The 23,467-nt window shown below is 41.9% G+C and overlaps 1 protein-coding gene across 2 annotated transcripts in view; it reads right to left on the bottom strand.

Moving 5' to 3' along the window:
• LOC120915267 (carbonic anhydrase-related protein 10-like) overlaps positions 1-23,467 on the bottom strand; it is a 519,204-nt gene that overhangs the window by 32,086 nt on the left and 463,651 nt on the right. For both annotated transcript variants that reach the window (XM_040325646.1, XM_040325644.1), the window contains one exon: positions 9,419-9,573. In XM_040325646.1, the coding sequence (XP_040181580.1) occupies positions 9,419-9,573 (155 nt within the window). The remainder of the gene's footprint in view (positions 1-9,418; positions 9,574-23,467) is intronic.

Raw genomic sequence — 23,467 nt, 5'->3', positions numbered from 1 at the left:
ACACGGATTGAGGTTGAGATGAAGGGGGCTCCTCATCAAATATTCATACAAACATGGAAGCAAAAATAAATGGATAATAGCATAATCCTGTGGGAAACCTTGAAAATGATGTATCGCATATACACGCACTCACATTGAGGCTGTGGATAGTGGACCTATCTCCACGAACACCGCGTTCGTATCCGGAACTGGTATGCTGGAGGATCACTGACAGACAAAACAACTCTCACTTCCACCTTCTCTGTATCTTCCACCTCCTGTCCGTAGTATCAGCCAGTGCTCAGGGGGTACAAGATGGAAGAAAAGAGAGGAAGGCCCATGGTGCAGTATCTTGTGAAATTTATTAGAGTACAAGTAGCAGCAAAGTAAAAACTCACATTTAAAATTGGGGCAAAAGCAAAACACCTACGAACGGCGAGCTCGTCTCATCGCCGTCGGTCTGTGTCGGCTCTGTAACTCCTATTCCCTTACGCGTATTCGTCACATCACATGACTTCTTCAGGGGATGAAGAAGTCATGTGATGTGATGTGACGAATACGCGTGGGCCATGGGCCTTCCTCTCTTTTCTTCCATCTTGTACCCCCTGAGCACTGGCTGATACTACGGACAGGAGGTGGAAGATACAGAGAAGGTGGAAGTGAGAGTTGTTTTGTCTGTCAGTGATCCTCCAGCATACCAGTTCCGGATACGAACGCGGTGTTCGTGGAGATAGGTCCACTATCCACAGCCTCAATGTGAGTGCGTGTATATGCGATATATCATTTGCAAGGTTTCCCACAGGATTATGCTATTATCCATTTATTTTTGCTTCCATGTTTGTATGAATATTTGATGAGGAGCCCCCTTCATCTCAACCTCAATCCGTGTGACTGCACCCCCTAGGGAGACATTGTTTGGTACTTTGAGCCATCCGTGCTATGGCTCTGAGGTGAGCATCTAGTACCACAAGAGGTGTGCGCACCGAAGTTTGCCTACTTTTACACTGGACTGTCTTCTGGGACGTCACAATTTTAAATATACTTTTTTTCACGCATTTTTGTTATACATTGTTTTTGTACACAGTTATTTTTGTTCACATCCGTGCACCTTCACTATTGTGTCTCTGGTTTATCCAGCCTGGTACATTCGTGCCACACCGGACTGTCTTCTGGGATGTCAATTTTTTAAATAGACCATTTTTCACGTATTTCTGTTATACACTGTTTCTGTACACAGTTATTTTAGTTTGTGTAAGCTACTATTTGGTTCACATCCGTGCACCTTTACCACTGTGTTTCTGGTTCATCCAGCCTGGTACATTCGTGTCACTTTATGTTCACATTATATGTTGTTTATTCACCTTTCTTTCCCTGTAATAGTCACCTAGTATCTATTTATTTATTTATTTATGTATTTCACTTTAGGGTTACCTACTTGTTAGGTATTGAGATCCCCTTCTATTATTAGTTCACAGCGCCTCACCATCACTTTCCATACTTGAAACTACATATACTGTGTGGCGTGTCCAAGATGGCGCTGCAAGCAGGTGTGCTTTAGAGGAGCTACCGATTCTGGCCTACAATCCTTCTAACATCCTGGTGTAGAGATCGCAATTCCTGGCTGCCTTTACACCGGACACTCTCTTGTAGACTGGGCAATTACAAGGGGCAGAAGTTCAGGGCCGAATAAATGTACAACAGACACTGCGAGTACTCTGCCTGAGCCTGGACCTTCCACCCTTCTTGCCCATGATATGGAGACCCAGACAGACTCACCTGCTGATGTCGCAACCCAGGCTGCTTCAGCAAGCTCTGATACTCTCATGCGAGCTATATCTACCTGCCAGTCTGCCCTCACCTATAAAATTGACCATGTACATGCAGACATTGGCCTTAGTTGCCACGACCTGGATCGGTTTCGCGAGCGGGTCACTGAGGTGGAGAGTCGGGGGTGGAGGACGTACAATGAGACCACCATGCGGTGGCCAAGGTGGAAGATGCTGAAAACCATAACTGCCGCAATAACCTGAGGATCCTGGGCCTCCCTGAGGGAGCTAATCCTGTGGCCTTTACTGTGAACCTCCTGCCATTCCTGCTACCCCAGGCTCAATTCTCCCCACATTTCTCTATGGAGCGGGCCCCTAGAGGTCCTCAATGAGCTCTGCCATTCATGGTTATGCATTCATTCCTTCATTATCGAGTTTTGCATTCAGGGGGAGCTGCAGTATGACAAGTATTGCGAGAAAGAGGGATTAAATATAGCATGCTTTTCCCTGCTAAACTATAAGTTCAAGATGGAGACCATGTGCTCTTCTTTACCTCACCAAGGGAAGCTGCATTTTGGGTTACATTTTCTATTTGAGCTATGTCCTCCTGTCTCTCCAGAGCTGGCTTGCTGGGGTGGCCCTGAACCATTGCAAGTGCTGAAGGGGGGCCTCAATCACACTGAGTTTGTACCCAATTCACTCTTCTTTCATCCCATGTGGCTCTGCTAATATCGACACTACACACTATAGTGCTGATGCCCCTGTAGTTGAGCAGAAGCTGGAGTTCATAAACTGTTTACTGTTATAAAGTTTAACTGTCTACCTAAGTATAGAGTGACCTACACTGCTAATCCTGGCCGGAATACCTCAAGTGCTCTTGACTGACTTTGCCATGGGCTGACACACACTTCTTGCACATTGGCCTCCATACACATCCAGCGTGCTTGTGTTGTTTTAGGGATGCAGACCCTCTTCAGTTCTAGGGGGATTGGTGGGGTGGGGAAGTTGGTGTATTTGGGTTTGTTTTGTTGGATTTAATTTGAATGTACTATGTTGCATAACAGTATTTCTCATTACCGCCTCAACTGGGTCCAAGCGACCTGGGCGGAAATGTATGGGCTAACAGACACCTGGAGGTGGAGGCACCCCCAGTCTTGAGCCTTTACTTGCCTCACAAAATACCTTTTTCCGCATTGACCTGGCCTATGTTTGGGGGTCTGTCCAACCTAGAAACAGGGAAATCAGGATTTTGCTGAGGGTGTATCAAACCATGGCCCGCTGTTTACGACTCGAGTTTGGATCTGTCCATTTCCCTCTCTGACAGACTCTTTCTAGATTCTGGGTCTCAGATATGGCAGTGGAGTCTCAGTTCAAAAAGGAGATGGAGGCCTTTTGGATGGTCATTCTCGACTTGGTTTCTGCAGCATCTGTCTGGAATGCCCTTAAAGCTTACTCCTGTGGACAGTACCAAACCATTATTGCAAGGCTCCGTAGGGAACACAGGGCAGAGCTGACTAGATTGGAGGCTGAAGCAAGCAGACAGGAAGTCTTGTATGTTAGAACTCAAGATTCTCAGCAATTTTCCCATTTACAATCCCTGACTAAGGGGGTCCTCCTGTTAAGAACGTCTTTGAAGAAGAAGAAGATACTCCATCAGTCCCAACGTATCTTTGAGCAGGAGGAAAAAATGGGGGGACTGCTGGCCTGGCTATCTAGGGAACAGACCGGGGGAATAAATATCTCTCATATTCTTAGTCCCAACTGAACCCTCCTCTCTGCCCCTGTGGAGATAAACCAGTGCTTTGACTCATACAATCAAACCCTCTACAGTTCCTGAGTGACCTACAACAATACCAACCTAACTTCCTTTTTAGAGAAGGTCGATATCCCAGTCCTCACTTTGACATATTCTAATAAATTAGATACCCCCATCACGGTAAAGGAGATACAAAAGGCATTGGGGATGATGCAGTCTGGAAAAACCACTGGGCCTGATAGCATGCCTGTAAAATTTTACAAAGTATACGCTGATGCTTTAGCCCCCAGATTCCATTCTGGGAACCCTTTGCTCCCCCATCTATATATTATTCCTGACCCTTCAGTTTGGGCCAAGAGAGGGATTACTTCATTGAAACATGTGATGGTGGACAGTAACATTATGCCTTTTCAAGATCTGCTGCTTCTATATTCGGTTCCTAGATCCTTTGAATTTCCGATACTGGCAATTGTGGTATGCCATCGATACCCAGTTTCTGGACCCATTGTCATTGAGTCTGACCCTATTGAGCACCTCCTGACCTCAAGTGGGATGGGGAAGCCCTTATCCTCCCTGTATCTGTACTTTAAGTATTGCCTATGACACTCAGCCAACTCAATTGCTTGATAAGTGGAGGGAGGACATTCCCAATCTTGGGGAAGAGCAGTGGGAGGACTGTGTATTTTCCTTTATCCCCTCCATGATTTTAGATAGGGATAGGTATATACAACTCAAGTTCCTACATAGGGTATACTATACCCCACAGAGACTGGCTAATATTTACCTTTATTTTGATCCGCTGTCTACTAGATGCACGCTTGAACCTGGCACTTTTTGGCACATGGTCTGGTCCTGTCCTAAGCTCCATCCATACTGGGAGGCAGTAACCAATTTTCTGAGTGACTTATGTGGCATGGTCATACCACTGGACTCTATGTTCTTACTGTTGAGTTACTTTGTAGAATATAGTGGGGACAGATATACCAAGCTGTGCCTTACCTTTACCCTGTTCTATGCATGAAGGGAAATCTTGTTAAGATGGAAGTTGGTGGAGCTCCCTATGCAAGCTTCATGGTCGAAGACTTAAAATTGTGCGTTACCGTATGTGCGACGTGACTACATTTAGCTTAACGCTAACACTTACATTTTTTTACCTTAATGCAAGGAATGTATTAACCACTTAAGCCCTGGACCATTTGGCTGGCCAAAGACCAGAGCACTTTTTGTGATTCGGCACTGCGTCGCTTTAACTGAGAATTGCACGGTCTTGCGACGTGGCTCCCAAACAAAATTGACGTCCCTTTTCCCACAGATAGAGCTTTCTTTTGGTGGTATTTGTTCACCTATGCGTTTTAAATTTTTTGTGCTATAAACAAAGATAGAGTGACAATTTTGAAAGAAAATATATATATTTTTTACTTTTTGCTATAATAAATATCCCCCAAAAATATATAAAAAAAAATGTTTTCCTCAGTTTAGGCAGATACGTATTCTTCTACATATTTTTGGTAAAAAAATCGCAATAAGCGCTTATTGATTGGTTTGCGCAAAAGTTATAGGGCCAGATCCACGAAGCGTTTACGCTGCCGTATCTATTAATACGCCGCGTAACTTCTATTTTGCTCCGGCGTATCTTTGTTTTGTATCCACAAAACAAGATACGCCTGAAGCTGGGCTAGATCCGACTGGCGTACGTCTTAGTACGCCGTCGGATCTAAGGTGCATATTTACGCTGGCCGCTAGGTGGCGTTTCCGTCGATTTCCGTGTCAAATATGCAAATTAGCTAGATACGGCGATCCACGAACGTACGTCCGGCCAGCGCATTTTTTTCCGTAAGGCTTTTTTCGGCGTATAGTTACCCCTGCTATATGAGGCGTACTCAATGTTAAGTATGGCCGTCGTTCCCGCGTCGAATTTTGTAAATTTTACGTCGTTTGCGTAAGTCGTTCGCGAATAGGGCTTTGCGTAGAATGACGTTCATGTCGTAAGCATTGGCTTGTTGCGGGTTAATTTCGAGCATGCGCACTGGGATACCCCCACGGACGGCGAATGCGCCGTTCAGAAAAAACGTCTTTTACGTTGGGTCAAGACGTATTAGCATAAAACACGCCCCCATCTCATCCATTTGAATTGCGCGCCCTTATGCCGACACAGTTACACTACGCCGCCGTAACTTACGGCGCAAATTCTTTGAGAATACGGGAAATACGCTGTAAGTTACGGCGGCGTAGTGTATCTGAGATACACTACGCCGGCCGTAAAGAAGCGCCGCGCTTCGTGGATCTGGCCCATAGCATCTACAAAATAGGGGATAGTTTTATGGCATTTTTATTAATAATTTTTTTTTTTACTAGTAATGGCAGCGATCAGCAATTTTCATCGTGACTGTGACATTATGGCAGACACTTTTAACGCCATTTTGGGACCATTGTCATTGATACAGTAATCAGTGCTATAAAAATGCACTGATTACTGTAAAAATGACACTGGCAGTGAAGAGGTTAACCAGTAGGGGGGGCTGAAGGGGTTAAGTGTGTCCTAGGGATGTGTTCTAACTATGGGGGGCGTGACTACGTGTGACACGACACTGATCACCGCTCCCAATTGCAGGGAGCTGTGATCAGTGTCCTGTCATTAGGAAGAATGGAGAAATGCTTGTTTACATTAACATTTCCCCGTTCTTCCTCTCGAGACAATCACGGCTATGCCTGCGGACATCTAGTCCACGGCCACTGGAGGCACGCGCCCACAATGTTGCATATTAAAGGGGAAGTTCCTGTACGCCCATTCGCCCAGCCGTGCAATTGTGTCAACGTATATCGTCGTGCACTGGTCGGCAAGGGGTTAAGGTAAAAAATATTTAGGCTTTATAACCACTTTAAAGTGACATTAAACCCTAAAATGTACATTTTATCTAACCAAGCACCAGTATAATAAATCAATTTATGTGTGCTTTTGTTTTTTTCAACATTGTGCTGTGGCTATAAATACCTGATGATCGTGCCAGTTTCCAATTCTGAGTGGCAACACTATTGAAGGAAAACTGTTGCCTGCTGTGTTGCATGTTGCATGCTCTGGATTCTTTCTTCAGAGAGCTGCCCCACATGACACTCACATTCAGGTGCAGTTCAGGGATCTCGATTTACAACGGAGCATTTACTCCTGGCTCCACTGTTTTTCATGGCAGTCTATGTAAATGGGTGAGCCAGGCTGCGGCGGTCACATGATAATTTAATAAAAATTGATTTTTATGGAAATAATGTAAAACAAAGCCATGAAAGTAAAGTCACGTGGGGAGACTGAGAAGATTACAATTTTTTTTGTAAAATATAATCATCCATGTACATAAATTAAAACACTTATTACATGCATGCGTTTCTATTTGCATAACAGAATTTACATTTAGATTGTTTTTTTTTTTTTTTTGCAACAATTCTGAGACCAACATAGCTCCACCCTCATGTTGCACATAGACTAAGCCCTGGTTAACACATAACATATGCAGCGCAAGAAACACAGCAATCCTTGCGTGTTTCCCGCACTGCTTTGCGATCTGATGTGGGTGCCAATGCAAAGTTAATAACACCCCAAACAGATCGCAAACACAGTACTGTTTGCCTCCACTGGATTGCCATGTTCAAAACAACTATGGGATCCAGTTGCAGTGTGTCTCAAAAAGAGTGCCTGCGTGTCTTTGAATGGGCAATGAATTGCTTGTGAATTACACAGGAATGCTGTGCAATTCCTGTAAGATTCACATACAGGTTATAGTGGGAACTGGGACTTACTTGAGACTCCAAAAAAGGTATTTAAAAGCCTTCTAATTTATCAGTGGAGGTATCTTGATTTTAAGGCTATCGTGTACTACATACCAGTTGCGTTCGAGCGCCGCTCCCTCTCTCCAGCCACCCCCGCTGTGTACTATGGATAGATTCATGTATTGCATGAATCTATCCATGACTGCTGTAGCCACCCCCATTCAGGCGTCCATACCCTTTTTCGGGGTGCTGGATGCCTGAATTACAGCAGTGGGGGGGGGGGGGGGTTTGAAGCACCTGATTAGAGCAATAGGCTCTAATAGACTTCAAAAAAGGTGCACATCAGGTGTGTTAGCAAAGCAAATGAATGATTGCTTTGCTAACACAGAACCGTCTGTGTTAGTCAGGAGGCCCGGATGTAATACCAGGCACCTGATTGGCTGAAGGTAGAGGCGATCCCATTGGCCCCCGCACAGAACAAGAAGAAGATGCGCACGAAAGGACACAGCTTGCCGCCTGACCCGCTGCCTGACCCACCACCACAATGAGGTAAATGCTGGGCAGACAGCAGGTGGGCTGGGGGACACAGTGGCTGCATATTATGGGCACAAAGGCTGCAATTGATGGAGCACAGTTAGCTGCATTTTCAGGGCACAGTTTCTGCATATTATGGGCACAGGCTGCAATTGATGGGGCACATTTGGTTGCATTTGATGAGCATAGAGGCGGCATAGGATGGGCAAAGAGGCTGCATATGATGGGCACAGTTGGCTGCATATTATGGGTGCATTTGGCTGCATATTATGGGTGCATTTGGCTGCATATTATGGGCACAGTGGCTGCATATGATGGGCACACTTGGCTGCATATGGTGGGCACAGTTGGCTGCATATTATGGGCACAGTTGGTTGTATATTGTAATAGAATGTATAACTAACTGACTCCATTTTAAATAGAAATTAACTTTTGAATATATGTTTTTTTGACATAATTAGCTTAACTGACAGTTTGCATAGAAACACACCCTGCAAGTCATTTTGGTTAAGCTGATTCATGAAGCAGCCTGTTGTGTAAGCAAAATTATTAGCTAGTATGTGTTTACTTAGTCAGAAAGTTTAAATCATCATAAGAAAGTACAGAGTTTGTATAAACTTTTAGAAACGTATGCATTAAGACATAGCCCCTCCTATCTTTATTTTGCATATAAGCCACTGTGGAACTGAGTAAAGGTTAGAGATCTAATGAATACACTCAAATCTGTTTCCGTGTCTCATTTGATTTCTCACGCATTACTCACGGGGTCATTGAAAGTTATCCTGCATTACCTGAAGTACACCTGGGTGGTGGTATTACCTGCTTCATATATGATGGGCAGAGTTGGCTTCATATTATGGGCAGAGTTGGCTGCATATGATGGGCACAGTTGGCTGCATATTATGGGTACAGTTGGCTGCATATGCTAGGCACAGGTGGCTGCTTTTGCTGGGCACAGTGGCTGCATATGATGGGCACAGTGGCTGCGTATGGTGGGCAGAGTGGCCGCAATTGATGTTTTTGTTTAAGTATTTTTCAGAATTTTTCAGTTCGATTGCTCCCCCCAAAAATATTGAGCACCAACCGCCACTGCTACATACTGTGTATAATAAAACATGCTCACATAGGTTTGATGTCACTTTAAATGAGATTTTAGTGAATGGATTTGGGTCGATTGTCCATATAAAGAGATGCTATTATTCTGTTTTTCATCAAGAAGTTTACATTTAAAAATAAATATTCAGCTGCTTTTCTGTCTGCATTTTGTGATTCTTGAGACGTTACAAAAGTTCAGTAATACAATATATATCCTCATGTTACATATTAGTTACAACTTCTGCTTTCATAACTATTTTATTTGCCTCAAATAAATAGAAACTCAAATGTATTCTAGAATCACCTTCAATTTAACCCACATAATAGAGTTTGCAAATATTAAGGCTTATATTAAGAGCAAATTTAGCACATTCATTGTCATTGTTTTGGAATACAGTCATCTACAAATTAAAAACAGTAGCATAAAACAAAAAAAAACAGTCTTTTTAGCGCTTTACTACCATAGTACAGACATTAAAATGGTTCTAAAGATCATGTTAGTACTGTAAAGGTATCTGAAATACTGTACCTGCATTGACGTGATATTCAGAGGCCTATCAATTATAATCCAAGTCACTGTCTCATAGCACGGAGGAATGGTCATGGAACCTTGATATGTCAGAAATCCAAATGACTCTGGATATAGTTCTTCAATGCTAAGATCTTGTATGAAATTGACTTCATCTGTAAAAAATAAATGCATAAGATGGTACGCAATCAAGCAATTGTTCTCATTTTAAAACATTGCTGATGGTTGCTAGGCCCCTAGTAACCCAGAAAGTGCAAAAAATGGAGAAAGGTTGTGTAAAATGATATGATGAAAACAGGTTATTTTCCTTTGCCCTAGTGAGCTGGTTAAAGGGTTCAATATTAAATTTCTCACATTCTAATTGGTTACCACAGTTTTTTGCTGACTAATATGTAACAGTTTGTGAATCAGTGCATACAATGACAGATGATAGCAATAGAAACTTAAGCTTGGACACTAAACATAATCCCACATTGCAGAGTAAATGAATCTCTATGGGGTTCATTCATCTGTTGCTGGAAGTTATAAAGATGGGTGTGAGTGATAGGCAGTGACACATGCTGACTAATGGATTCTCCCCAGCAAAATGGACTCCAGAGATGGGTAACTTGCATCTGCCTATAGCAATTCCCAGGTTGTCTTATGAATTGAAAGACGTAGTAAGGAAAGAAACAACAACAAAACAAAAACACTTTAAAGCCCAGTTAAAATCTCGCAAATTTATTAATGATTACTATTAATGTACTGCTTTACAGTAATAAGTGGCAGCCTATCTTATCAGCTCTAGGGACAACTGCTCACATACACGGATTTGGTGAAGGGTTTAGTGATCGAAGGTCCTCTTTAGCGTATGGCACCTCATCCCAATTAAATTGAATGGAAGGTTTGGAGAGGATAGAGGATTATTACGGTGCCAATCATACAAACCAGACGTATTTTTATATAAAAAAAACTCATACAAAATTTAAAATACATTTAGTAACATTTAGTAACATTCAGAGGTGGGAGCTACATATGGAGACAGATTTTTATCTTGGTCAAGTCTACCCTACTAGTTTCGCCCTTAGGCTTCTTCACCCCTGAAGAAGCCTAAGGGCGAAACTAGTAGGGTAGACTTGACCAAGATAAAAATCTGTCTCCATATGTAGCTCCCACCTCTGAATGTTACTAAATGTATTTTAAATTTTGTATGAGTTGAATAAAATATTTTCTATTTTTGATATAAAAATACGTCTGGTTTGTATGATTGGCACCGTAATAATCCTCTATCCTCTCCAAACCTTCTGCTCACATACACATCCTATGTGTTGCATAGAACTAAAAAAGAGGAAAGAAATCGCACCAAAGGATGTGGATGAGGTGAACACATACACAGTAGTGCAGGGATCCTCAAACTACGGCCCTCCAGCTGTTGCTGAACTACACATCCCATGAGGCATTGTAAAACTCTGACATTCACAGACATGTCTAGGCATGATGGGAATTGTAGTTCCTGAACAACTGGAGGGCCATAGTTTTAAGACCCATGCAGTAGTGGAATAAAATATATATACTTTATTGTACAAAACATTTAAAAACCATGATTTAAAATAAAATCGTCCAATAGTATGCAAGCGTATAGCTAACAAAGTGGCTAAATATGGTTGTGTATTGGAAGTTGTAATCGATTCAGTTGTTCATTTAATTCTGTGCATAAAGTTCCAATGCATTTCGCAGAATGTCTCTGCTTCTTCTGGGAATTCCAATACACAGCTAAAGAATTATTTAATTTCAAGACAAGAATGTTAACGCATATTCAGCTTTATAATAGCTTCCAATAATGCTAAAATGATAACAATCGTAAAGATGTGCTCAGTGCTCACCAACTCCATCAACAGTATAGGTGTTTGGGCCTCCCAATGCATGAGAAGAAGAGGATGTAAGTTTGTTATTTTGCTTACAGTAGAATCCCCCCGGAGGGCAAACTGGGTGGGCACTGGGCACCAGAAAAAGCAGGTAGATCAAAACCATGCACATGTAGCACTTCTTGTGCATAGTTTTGATCCGCCTGCACCATATTTAGCCACTGTGTTATGTACAGTATATGCTTGCATACATATGGATGATTTTATTTTAAATCATGTTTTTTTAATGTTTTGTACAATGAAGTATATATATTTTATTCCAATATTGTGTATGTGTTCACCCCAGTGACAACTCCACATCCTCTAAAGTCCTGGACAGTCGAACTGCAACTCTCTCACACAAAACTGCAACCCGACTTTCCTGTGGTTTGTCACTCCAACAGCTTTTTGAAAGAGTTTAGTCCACGCTGCAGCTTCTACCAGTTAATTTGTTACTGTGTTTGCACCCTGGTATTCAATTGAGATTTAAGTTCTGCTTAAAGATCAATTGTTTGTTTTAATCAGTTATGTTGTATTATAAATGTTATTGCTAAACTGTCTCTGATGTAATAAAAAAGATTTTAACTGACATGGTTACCACCTGCTGTTACATTTTCTATCTGTAAATATTCACCTCTATCTGCTTTAGTAACTTGGAAAAGGTCAGAAGTATCTGAAGGGTTGTTGTAACACACGTCTCCCCCTACTGTCATCTATTTATCTATCTAGTAAGAACAAAAGAGATTGAGATAGAGATGAATGCATAAATACACATATCTGTAATCTGCACTAGGATTTTAAATTAACTAATCGGGATCTGTAAAAAATACCTATGGGCATACCCTAGAAGAGACCAATCTATTTAATTGGGCAGTGACCTAATCTTTCACTATTGTTTTCTCCAAATATCTGGCAGTCAGCCTTCTCACCTAAAGGCCTATCAAACAAAATGCACTGAAAGCAATCGCTTGACAGTTTGCCATTGATCTCTCCAGTTCTAGGCTTGGGAGGCAGTGATTGACAAGCCGGCTGCAAAGCTTTGTGTAAAAAGTATTTAGAAGTAGATAAAATAAGAACTAAAATAATAATGTGAATGGATCTATATATACTGTGTTCTGTACAGCGCTACATAATACATTGGTGCTATATAATTATTGCAAATAAATTAAACAATGTGAAACAAATGTGTAACTCTTTGCACAGGCTAGAAGTGGGGCTCCAGCATTTTCTCTCATGCCTTACCTGTTACATAGCTGTGTTAGTTAAGAGACATCCATCATGTTCAATTTTGTGAAAGAAAAGAAAATATCCACTTGACACTTAAATCTAACACCCCAGATGATCCAGAGAAAAATGGCAGAGTATGTGGCATTACATACCAAGACTAACCAAGAAGCCCAATTCACTTAGCGCTGGTTCACACAGGGAAGGCTTCAAAATCGTCTGACTCTGAAGCTGCCTCGTACAGTGTGACTTGAAAAACGACTTTTGTATAGAAGTCAATGCAAGCTACTCCGAAGTCGCCCCAAAGTAGTATAGGAACCTTTTTCTAAGTCGGAGCAACTTGAGCCGCTCCTATTAGAACAGTTCCATTGCAATGTATGGAGCGTGACTTGTGAACTGGCACTAAAGAAAAACTAAAGCTACAAATAGAGACATTTACAGATTTAGTCCACTCAAAAATAAATATTTCAGTTTTTGGTAGATGCTAGAGAAGTAAATAATAAAAAAAAGAAACATAATTTTTAGTAAAATATTCGTAAAATTTAGTTTAATATGCACTAGTACATATTTGTAGCAAAGTCTTGTGGTTGTATAGCTATGACTAAGCACTTCGTACCAAAGGTATCCAATACGGTGGAAATTCCCCTTTTGCTTATCTGCCTCTTTTCAAGGTCGCACAGCAAACCTGCATCTACTGAAGGACTTACCCTCCTTTTGGGAGACACTTAATATTCCCCGCATTGACATACCAGATTGGTATGGCACCCTCCGTCTACCACGTATCAGGAGAATCACTTCCACAGATGCCACTCCGGCCACTGACCACTTCCACTAAGAAAGTGGCCTGTTCCACTTGTTCCACCACCACCACTTTTTAAAGTCATGTGACCTGTGACGCAACGCGTTCGGAAGAGACGGTGACGACACTTACAGTGTTTTGTTATACTGGACATGCAATGAGGAAGAGAGCTACTTGCAATACTGATTGTACAATATGCAAGTAAATGTTTGTGAATATTCTCTACTGAGTAGAAGTAATGAATTTCTAGCAATCTTGCACGATGGTGTTGTTTTATTTTTTCTGAGACTCAGTCTACACTGAGAAATCAATTACCCTTGGAGAAGCCCAGGCAAAATCTTGTGCCACTATTCAGAATCTGAATACATATGAGCTGATCTTAATGAGGATTTGTGTCTGAAAGTAACATTTCTTGTGGGTTTATGTTTGGAAGGTGAACAGGCAATTCACATTCAGGTGGTGATGAATCTTTGTCTTCGCTTTTCATTATTTATTATTATCACGCAATAAGGATTGTTTCTTATACAATTTTAAAGTTTTCCGCATATTTTTCATATTTTTGGACATTTGTGTTTGCAGTATTATGCACTGTGTATTTTCATTAGGTTGTTTTTTTAGCACACTATTAACCTTTAATTTACAATTATCTTGTGATGGCAGAACACATTTGAATAGCTGCAGCTGAATTTACTTATTTAATTTAGTTTAAACTATTCATATCAGTGCTTGAGTTACTCTTTTTCAATACCCATGTGATACTACCCTTCTTTAGAATGCCATATTAGGCAGCAATGTTTTAAAATTGTTTTATACTTCATCTTTGTTAGTTGTTATGTATTTTTACCTTATATTTATGAGATTCAATCACTCCAACTATGGTGGAAAATATCATAATAACTGTACCCCGCCAATAGGTTAGGTCTGTGTGTGTGTGATTGAATCATTTCCTTATAGCTTACAGGTGTCTTGCTGTGTCGAGGATTCAATCCTGAGACCTGGTGTTCTTTGGACGGTTCCCTATTGCCTGAACCACTTCCATTTGAGTAGAACTGGATGCTGGATGCTGGCTCCACCCAGGGTCCAGCTGTAGGCTGTCCCCTGATCTAGTGACCCTATAAATCTTCACTTACCCTTCCTGTTGCTGCCCTAGTATAGGTCCTGTTTCCTGGTTGATCACTTTAAGTACAATTAAGATATCATGAGAGTGGCAAGTGCTTCTGTGTGTACTCTTCCATATGATCTTAAAGTGCTAGGAGCGTACGTCCGTGACTGTGGACACAATGCAGAAGATGTACAGAAGATGTAGACATGATACAAGAGATGGTCAAGGACTGTGGAATTGGACTAGTAAGTGATCAGAAACTACAGATTTAGAAGAAGCGTTGGTGAGAGACTGCAGACATGATACAAGAGATGGTCAGAGCCGGAACACATGTTACAGTAGATGGTTAGAGACTGCAACATGACACAAAATGATCAGAGACTGCGGACATGCTGCAGGAGACTGTCAAAGACAGCGAACAGATTCATGCCTGCAGGGGCCCCAAAAGCTTAAAAAAAGGCAACGGTCTGCATGCGGCCCCTGGGCTGTAAAGTGGGCACCAGGGGTTTAGAGAATGATCACTACACAAGTTTAGTAGGGCAAAACAATTACCTGTGTAATTCTAGCCTTAATTAATTACATGTGATTAGACTGCACCTGTGCATACTGCTTTCAAAATATAATCTTTTAGATAGAAAAAGGTAGATACATGATGCCTACCTATTTATCTAATCAAAGGTTCCATAGCTATGTGGCTTGAGTTTTGCCTCTTTATACAAATAAGTAAGGGAGAGGCATGAAGAGCAAATGAAGGAAAGAAACAACCTCTATCCCATGTGGAAAAAAAAGGAGGAAGGGGAAAGTTAAGCAAGAGATAAAATAGGGAAAAAGAAAGGGAGAAAGGAAGAGAGGAGAAGAAAAAAAGAAAAGGAAGAGGAAAATGTGGCCAGGGCTGAACCCTGCCCAAGAAGGCACGTCCATTACAATAAAACAAGACAAGTTATAAAGAGTATGTCGAGTTGGAAAGGTAGGCATAGTACAGGAATCCATTTTAACAAAACAAAATGAATCTGTCTGTCAGCTGAAATCATATTATATGTTATATATAGGTTGCTGCAATTTGCACTACATCTTTATCATCTGTATTGGTTTACTTAATACATGTTTATGCATTTGTTGCAAAAAACTTGGCAAATCTAAGCATCTCTTGTGATAATGTAGCGTATGTGCACACACAAACCAAATGTAGCGTATGTGTATGCACAAACTTATAACCCCTTGCCGCAGAGCGTACGCACATATGCGGCTTCGGCTTTAAGGGGTTATACCGGGATGATGCCCGCAGCTGCAGGCATCTTCCTGGTATATATTTTTAAAGCGGGCGATCGGCTTTCCAGGGATAACAACAGATGCGGCTAAAAGCCGCTCAGTTGTTATCCCGGTGGAGTGGGAGGAGACAACCCCCCTCACGCCACCTCCGTTGCTCTTACCGGGCCTCCCGTCCCACCGGGAGACCCAATCTACGATCCGCCACCTCCAGCGCCCAACCACAGACTGGAATGAAGCCGTAAACAGCTTTGATCCAGTCTATTCAATGTAAACACGGAAGCAACGTCACAACTTAAATTCCGGTTTACTCAGCTGCCTATGGCGCCAGATTTAAAAAAATATTCAGTATTCAGAATCAGCGTTTTTGGCGATCTGAATGCTTTGAAGTGCAAAGGAGGGATTGGGGGTCTTTTAGACCCCCGATCCCTTCACAAAGATTACCTGTCACCACTTCTACTGTCACAAGGGATGTTTACATTCCTTGTGACAGCAATAAAAGAGATAAAAATAATAATAATAAAAAAAAAAATAATTTTATAAAAATAAATAAAATAAATAATAATAAAAAACATTTTTTAAATTGCCCCCGTCCCCACAAGCTTGCGCAGCAAAGAAAATGCATACGGATGTCACGCCCACATATGTAACCGGTGTTCAAATCACACATGTGAGGTATCGCCATGATCTTCAGAAATGAATGAAGTTTTTAATGGTCTAGAAAAAACTATGTTTTTTTCAACCCGATCGTTAAAACGGCCTTGCCTACACACGATCGTGAAAAAAAAATGCTCTAGCAAAGAGCGGTGACGTACAACATGTACGACGGCACTATAAAGGGGCTGCTTTTGCTGATTTTGTGTTAGTAAAAGACGATTCGCGCTTTCAGTCTGTTACAGCGGAATGAATGTGCTTAATCCATTACGATCGCTAGTTTTTTTCACGTTGTTAAAGCCCACACACGACCATTTTTTACGGCGTTAAAAAAGGACAAAGTTAAAAACATCGGGAAAAATTAGAGCATGTTCGAAATTTTTAATGGCCATTTTTTACATCGTGAAAAATGCTCTGGAGCCCACACACGATAGTTTTTAACCACTTGCTTACTGGGCACATATACCCCCTTCCTGCCCAGGCGAAATTTCAACTTTCAGCACTGCGTCGCTTTAAATTATAATTGCGCGTGCGAAGTGCCTCCCAAACAAAATTGACGTCCTTTTTTTCCCACAAATAGAGCTTTCTTTTAGTGGTATTTGATCCCCTCTGCGTTTTTTATTTTTTGCTCTAATAACAAAAAAAAGTGACAATTTTGAAAAAAAAACAATATTTTTTACTTTTTGCTATAATAAATATTCCATGTTTTAAAAAAAAAAAAATCGCAATAAGCGTATAGTGATTGGTTTGCTCAAAAGTTATAGCGTCTACAAAATAGGGGATAGAATTCTGACATTTTTTTTATTATTATTTTTTTTACTAGTAATACGGCTATCTGCGATGTTATGGCGGACACATCGGACGCTTTTGACACATTTTTTGGACTATTCACATTTATATAGCGAACAGTGCTATAAACATGCACTGATTACTGTATAAATGTGACTGGCAGGGAAGGGGTTAACACTAGGGGGCGAGGAAGGGGTTAAATGTGTATCCTGGGAGTGATTCTTACTGTGGGGGGAGGGGACTGACTGGGGGAGGTGACCGATGCTGTGTCCCTATGTACAAGGGACACAGCATCAGTCTCCTCTCCCTGACAGGACGTGGAGCTCTGTGTTTACACACAGAGCTCCATGTCCCTGCTCTAAAACTGGCGATCGCGGGCACCTGGCGGACATCGTGGCCGACAGCCTCCCGGATTTATAGAGCCACCTGAAGGCCGTCTTTTTACTATGGCCCCGGACTGAAGTAGTTAATGACATTAAAAAAAAAAACGTAATTTTTTTACAACCCGAAAAACAGTTGTGTGTACGCGGCATTAGTCATGAAAGGGTTAATCAAGTACCAGAAATAGGAAGCATCTCTGAAGAGCATACATGCTGGAAAAAATCTGTTGCGCATACATTTAAACTCTTTGGGAAAAATAACTAACTACACTGCCCTAACTATAATTTGTTTAATTTTATTAATTGTTTACTTCCTATGATTGACAGCACTAGTGACTATGGGCCATATTCTGAGTATAGTTACGATGGAGTATCTCAGGATACTCTGTCGTATCTCTCTTTTTTGGCCCGCGTATCTATGCGAGTGATTCTTAGAATAATTTTCGCATAGATACGCTTAAGATCCGACATGTGTAAGTCACTTACACTGTCGGATCTTAAATGTAATTACCCAGCCGGCCGCTAGGTGGCGTTTACGTTCAGGTCTCATTTGTTTATGCAAATGAGCCTGATACGCTGATTCCCGAATGAATTCGCGTTGCGTAACCGTCGCTAACGTCGTTTGCGTAAGTGTAAGGTTACCCCTGCTATATGAGGGGTAATCTTACTCCAGTCCCACGTACGCCATGTTAAGTATGGTGTCGGGTCCGCGTCGTCTTTTCCCGTTGGGTACGTCATTTCCCTAAGTCGTTCTTGAATACTACTTTACGTCAATGACGCACACGTCGGCGTCATTGACGTTTTAAGCCGAGAACTGGAGCATGCGCACTGGGCTATTTTAAGCCTGGCGCATGCGCAGTTCGTTCGAATCGGGGGCGCGCTTAATTTAAATACAAGCCGCCCCCTTGGATTTACGCGGGGATACGCCGGGCCAATTACACTACGCCGCCCCAAACTACGGAGCAAGTGTTTGGGGAATATAGCAAGAACTCCTGTAGGTTGGGGCGGCGTAGTGTAAATGGCTTACGCGCCGCCCACCGAAAATGTACAAGAATATGGCCCTATAATGTGATTTTTCCTCCTGATTGGGGTATTTCAGGAACATGTCACATTATGGCCAGTAAATGAAGCTGATGATCACAGGAAATGAACAAAATACACAAATTACTGGGATTAATTGTGACAGGTGTGCAAATGCTCGAGCCATTCACATATCATTTTTTTTTTTAAAGACCCCTATGTGCAAGAAGTTAAAGTACAAATCAATTATCATACATAATGAATGATTCTCTAATGCAGTTGGTGCTGGGACAAGGTCTTCTAATGACCAAACTGCACCCCTCCACATACGTCAGTGTCTTTTCAAGACAAGAAAATATTGTAAACATTTAAAAATAAAATAGGTTTAATTAAGTGAAAACAAAACACCTAAGGCTCCATGCACACTGGCATACAAAAACATTGCTTCCAACAGGAGTTTTGTGTTCTGCCTGTAGAAGCAACTCAATGTTATCCTATGTGTCCAGGCACATTAGGTTGATTCACAGCATCTCCCCGCAGGGATGTAATTCCAAGGGAGGGGGCGAGCACGCTGACTAACCCCCAGCCAGAACTGCTCGGATGATGGGAGCAAGCTTACTGAGGAGGAACAGGAAGTGAGAAATTCAGACAAAGACAAAAAAAAAAAAGAAGGGAAATCGAAGGAAAAAGTAAATTAACCAACAATGCACTAGCTTAAAGGAACATATTTAGAAAAAAAATAAAACTTTTACAACCCCTTTAAACCACTCTAACCTGTATACACCATCAACACTGCCTCCTATTGTAGTATCCCCCTCTGTGTGTGATTTATAAATATGAATGCTGCAAATACCTAATTTCACAGCTGATATGGCCATCACATAACTTGCCAGCTTTCTACTTTCCTCCACTGAGAGATGCAGTGGGCAGGCTGAGATTCCTCTGCTGATGTCAGTGGGGGGGGGGAGGAGGAGAAGAGGAGGAAGCTGGCTGGTCATGTGATCACAATCTTGGCTGTGAAAGGAGGTATTTACAGCATTTATATTCATAAATCATTCACGGAGGGGGACACCGCAATAGGAGGCATTGCTGATGGTGTATACAGGTTAGTGAATATGAGAGCAGCAGAAGGGGGGGAGGAAGGGTTCACACATAGACAGAGAGGGGAGGGGAGGAGGACAGAGAGAAGAGCAGGTAGCAGGCTGCTGATGACAGAGGCACGTAAACTGACCATGGTGTCTGGTCTCAGGAGCCATCATACACCGTGGTCAGTTTACAGAGGGGAGGTGAGAAACTGGCAGGGTCATCCAGGGCAAGCACTATGTCATATAACATGCTTTAAAGGAGCAGGATCAATTTTTTGGGGGTTAACAAACGCTTTAATTATTAGGGTTTACTTACACTTTATGTAGTTCATAACACACAAAATTTGTATCATCAAGTTTAAAAAACTGCTTTCTCTTTAGAAAGCTCTTTTGGCCCTACTTCTCCTGTGGGTCTCAAGAGTGCAGATAGTTCACACCTTTGACCCAGATTCTGTCACATCTACCCCAACGCAGGTGGTCAGACACTATAGCTGGCTACTGTGTTCTTCACCTATAGCAGTCCCCTCTCCCATTAGGGCAAGCAGTCCTACCAGTACCCGGTTGCCTGCTTGCAACCGGTCACCAGGACAGGTGCTCCATGAGCAAATCAAAAAGGTACTTGCGGTTAGTAGATAAGCAGAGTGGTTCTATGACAGTTTGGGTAAAAAGGCAGGCTGAGTTCAGGAAATAGTCCAAAATCCGGTCCAAGGCCATACACAGGGAAATCCAAACGAGTAGAGCAAGGCAGACAGACAGGGGGCTTGATCAGGAATGACACACCTATCACAAGCATGCAAGGTAGGGTTTGGCTGGCTTATAACAGGTTTGATTTGCACCCAGAGACTGATCACATTAATCCCCTTGCAGGTGGACAGACAGACAAGGAGTGAGCCATAGCCAAAACCCGGATGCTGGAATGAGAACCAGGAGCACTAGATGCTCCTGACAGACTTAGCCAACAGCGGGCTAAACTTTGCTGTCATCTAATGTAACTTAGCCACTCCAGACTCTGGAGGGATCCTGACTTTATTGTTGGGATCCACCCAGATGACTAAGGGGACACTGTCTCAGCCTCTCAGCTTGCCACCGAGAGCCTGAGAAAGCCGCTCCCTCCCTATCCACAACCTGAAAGTGGTCTTTGATTGCTAAATTCTCAGTCTTATGCCGCGTACACACGATCGGTTTTTCCGACGGAATTCCGCTCAAGCTTGGCTTGCATACACACAGTCACACAAGTTCTCGTCAATAACGCGGTGACGTATAAAACTACAGCGAGCCGAGAAAATTAAGTTCATTGCTTCCGAGCATGCGTCAATTTGTTTCCAAGCATGCGTCATAATTTTGCGCGTCGGAATTGCTACAGACGATCGTATTTTACAATAGGAATTTTTTTTCGTCTGAAAATTTGAGAACCAGCTCCCAATCTTTTGTTGGCGGGAATTCCGACAGCAAAAGTCTGATGGAACAAACACACAGTCGGAATTTCCGTTCAAAAGCTCACATCTGACTTTTGCTGTCGGAATTTCCGATCGTGTGAATGAGGCATTAGAGGTTGTGGGGGAAAGATGCAGCATAGGACTGATACTGCATTCACTTAGGTGAGTATGGATGTTTGTTGTTTTGAAATCCTGCACTTCTCTTTTAAAGAGCTTATAACACTTGTATTCTTCATGAGTGGGCAGTCTCTCTCCTGAGTGTTTCTGAGTGTTCTTGCCGTTTCAACACCGCTTCTATCAATTTCTGATCATGTCTTATCTGCTGTTTCATGGGCAGATTTCGTCCACTGCTTTAGCCATATGTATGTAGCATTACCCCCAGTGGAGCTGCTGGATTTTTGGGCTGCGTATTACCTTGTGGCTCCTCCGAAATTCCTAGGGGTGAATGATGCGTATTGCTTGTAGTAGAAGTAAAGGAATGTCCAGACAGGTGCTCTTTGCTGTGCTCTTTATTACCCAGCCGGGTAAAAACAGTAAACTTGTGGTGAGGAAAGTAAAGCTGAAGAAGATAGGAGAATAGCAGATTCAGGCGTAATGATGGGAAACAGTCCTGCTCCCAAATGTAACACTTCTTAGCACCACTCCTGTCGGAATGGGTTTAGTGTACCAGGACAGGCCTCTCTCACTGACCTGGCAGCCGGAGTATCACTTGGGCAATTGTAGGATGAAGTCTCTGCCACAGACCCTCCTTGGTGAACTTGAACTTGGGAGAAAGTCTCTGCCACAGACCCCTCTCAATGAGCCTCAGAAAGATACCTCTGCCACAGGTCCCCTCTGGGTTTGATCCTTGGAGATACGCCTCCTTAAATGAGTTACCTCTGGATCTCCTTCAACATGTTTTTTTTTTTTAAAGAACAGTGTAAAAATGTAAAATAAAAATGTAAAAACAAAAAGCATACATGAGTAGTGCCTATTAAAACAGTGTTAAAACCACACATGTGTGGTACCGTCATGATTGTTAGAGCGAGAGCAATAATCCTAGCTCTAGACCTCCTCTGTAACTCAAAACATGCAACCTGTAGAATTTTCTTAAAGTTACCTATGGAGATTTTTAAGGGTAAACGTTTTTCGCCATTCCACAGGTGGGCGCAACTCTGAAGCGTGACATGTTGAGTATCAATTTACTCTGCGTAACATCATCTTTCACAATATAAAAAAAATTGGGCTAACTTTACTGTTGTCTTATTTTTTAATTAAAAAAAGAGTTGCTTTTTTTTCCAAAAAAAGTGCACTTTTAAGACATCACTGCAAATGCGGTGTGACAAAAAGTATTACAATGACCACTATTTTATTCTCTAGGGTATAAATTCTAGCAAAAAAAACAGTTTTTAACTTGTAAACACCAAATATCAGAAAGAGGCTCCGTCCTTAAGCACTTCAGCCCCAGAGGAATTTACCGCCTTCCTGACCAGAGCACTTTTTGCAATTCGGTACTGTGTCGCTTTAACTGACAATTGTGCATGGTCGTGTGACATGATACCCAAACAAAATTTACGTTATTTTTTTTCCCCACAAATAGAGCTTTCTTTTGGTGGTATTTGATCACCTCTGTGTTTTTGTATTTTTTGCGCTATAAACAAAGAAAGAGCGACAATTTGCTCTAATAAATATCCCCCAAAAATATATTAAAACAACTAATTTCTTTCTCAGTTTAGGCTGATATGTATTATTCGCAGTGTATATTGATTGGTTTTCGCAAAAGTTATAGCGTCTACAAAATAGGGGAAAATGGTGTGGAGGATTCAGTCTCAGGTGGGAGTGTGCATGTCATGGTGACTCCAGAGAGACCCTGCAAGCAAATGAGCCACCTTATGGATGGAAAATCTACACACCAGACTTTTAAAGCCTCATTATGCTGCAAAGACTGCACAAATGGGGCTAGGAAACAAGTTTGATGTAAAGCAGGGGTAGGCAACCGGGTCCCATCATGCCTCTGGGAGTAATTGTAACTGCCAGCCTTGCAATGCCTCATGGGAAATGTAGTTCCACAACAGCTGGAGGGCCCCAGGTTGCCTACACCTGATGTAAGGTATGCTGTTACAGTTATTCTCTTTATTTATCCATGGAGGGTTTAATAACACTTTACGCACTCAACATTAAAGATTTTACCTTTTGAAGCTTTGAGTCATAATTGAAATTCAGAATTATTTATGGCTAGAATGCTACATACTCTCAAGCCGCTACTAGGCAAGTGAATGTTAAACATTTAGTTATGAAGAAAACTAGATAGGTTAAAGATAAAATGTCTTGTAGGCAATGTCAATATGGTTGTATTCATAAATGGAATGTATTGATTTAAAGGAATATGATTCAGCATGGAAAACATAGTTAGTCTACTGGCTAATTGTACT

This window comes from Rana temporaria, chromosome 10, assembly GCF_905171775.1.
Source record: "Rana temporaria chromosome 10, aRanTem1.1, whole genome shotgun sequence".
NCBI classification, from domain to species: Eukaryota; Metazoa; Chordata; class Amphibia; order Anura; family Ranidae; genus Rana; species Rana temporaria.
Note: the sequence above shows the minus strand (reverse complement) of the source record. Positions and strands in the feature narration are given on the sequence as shown.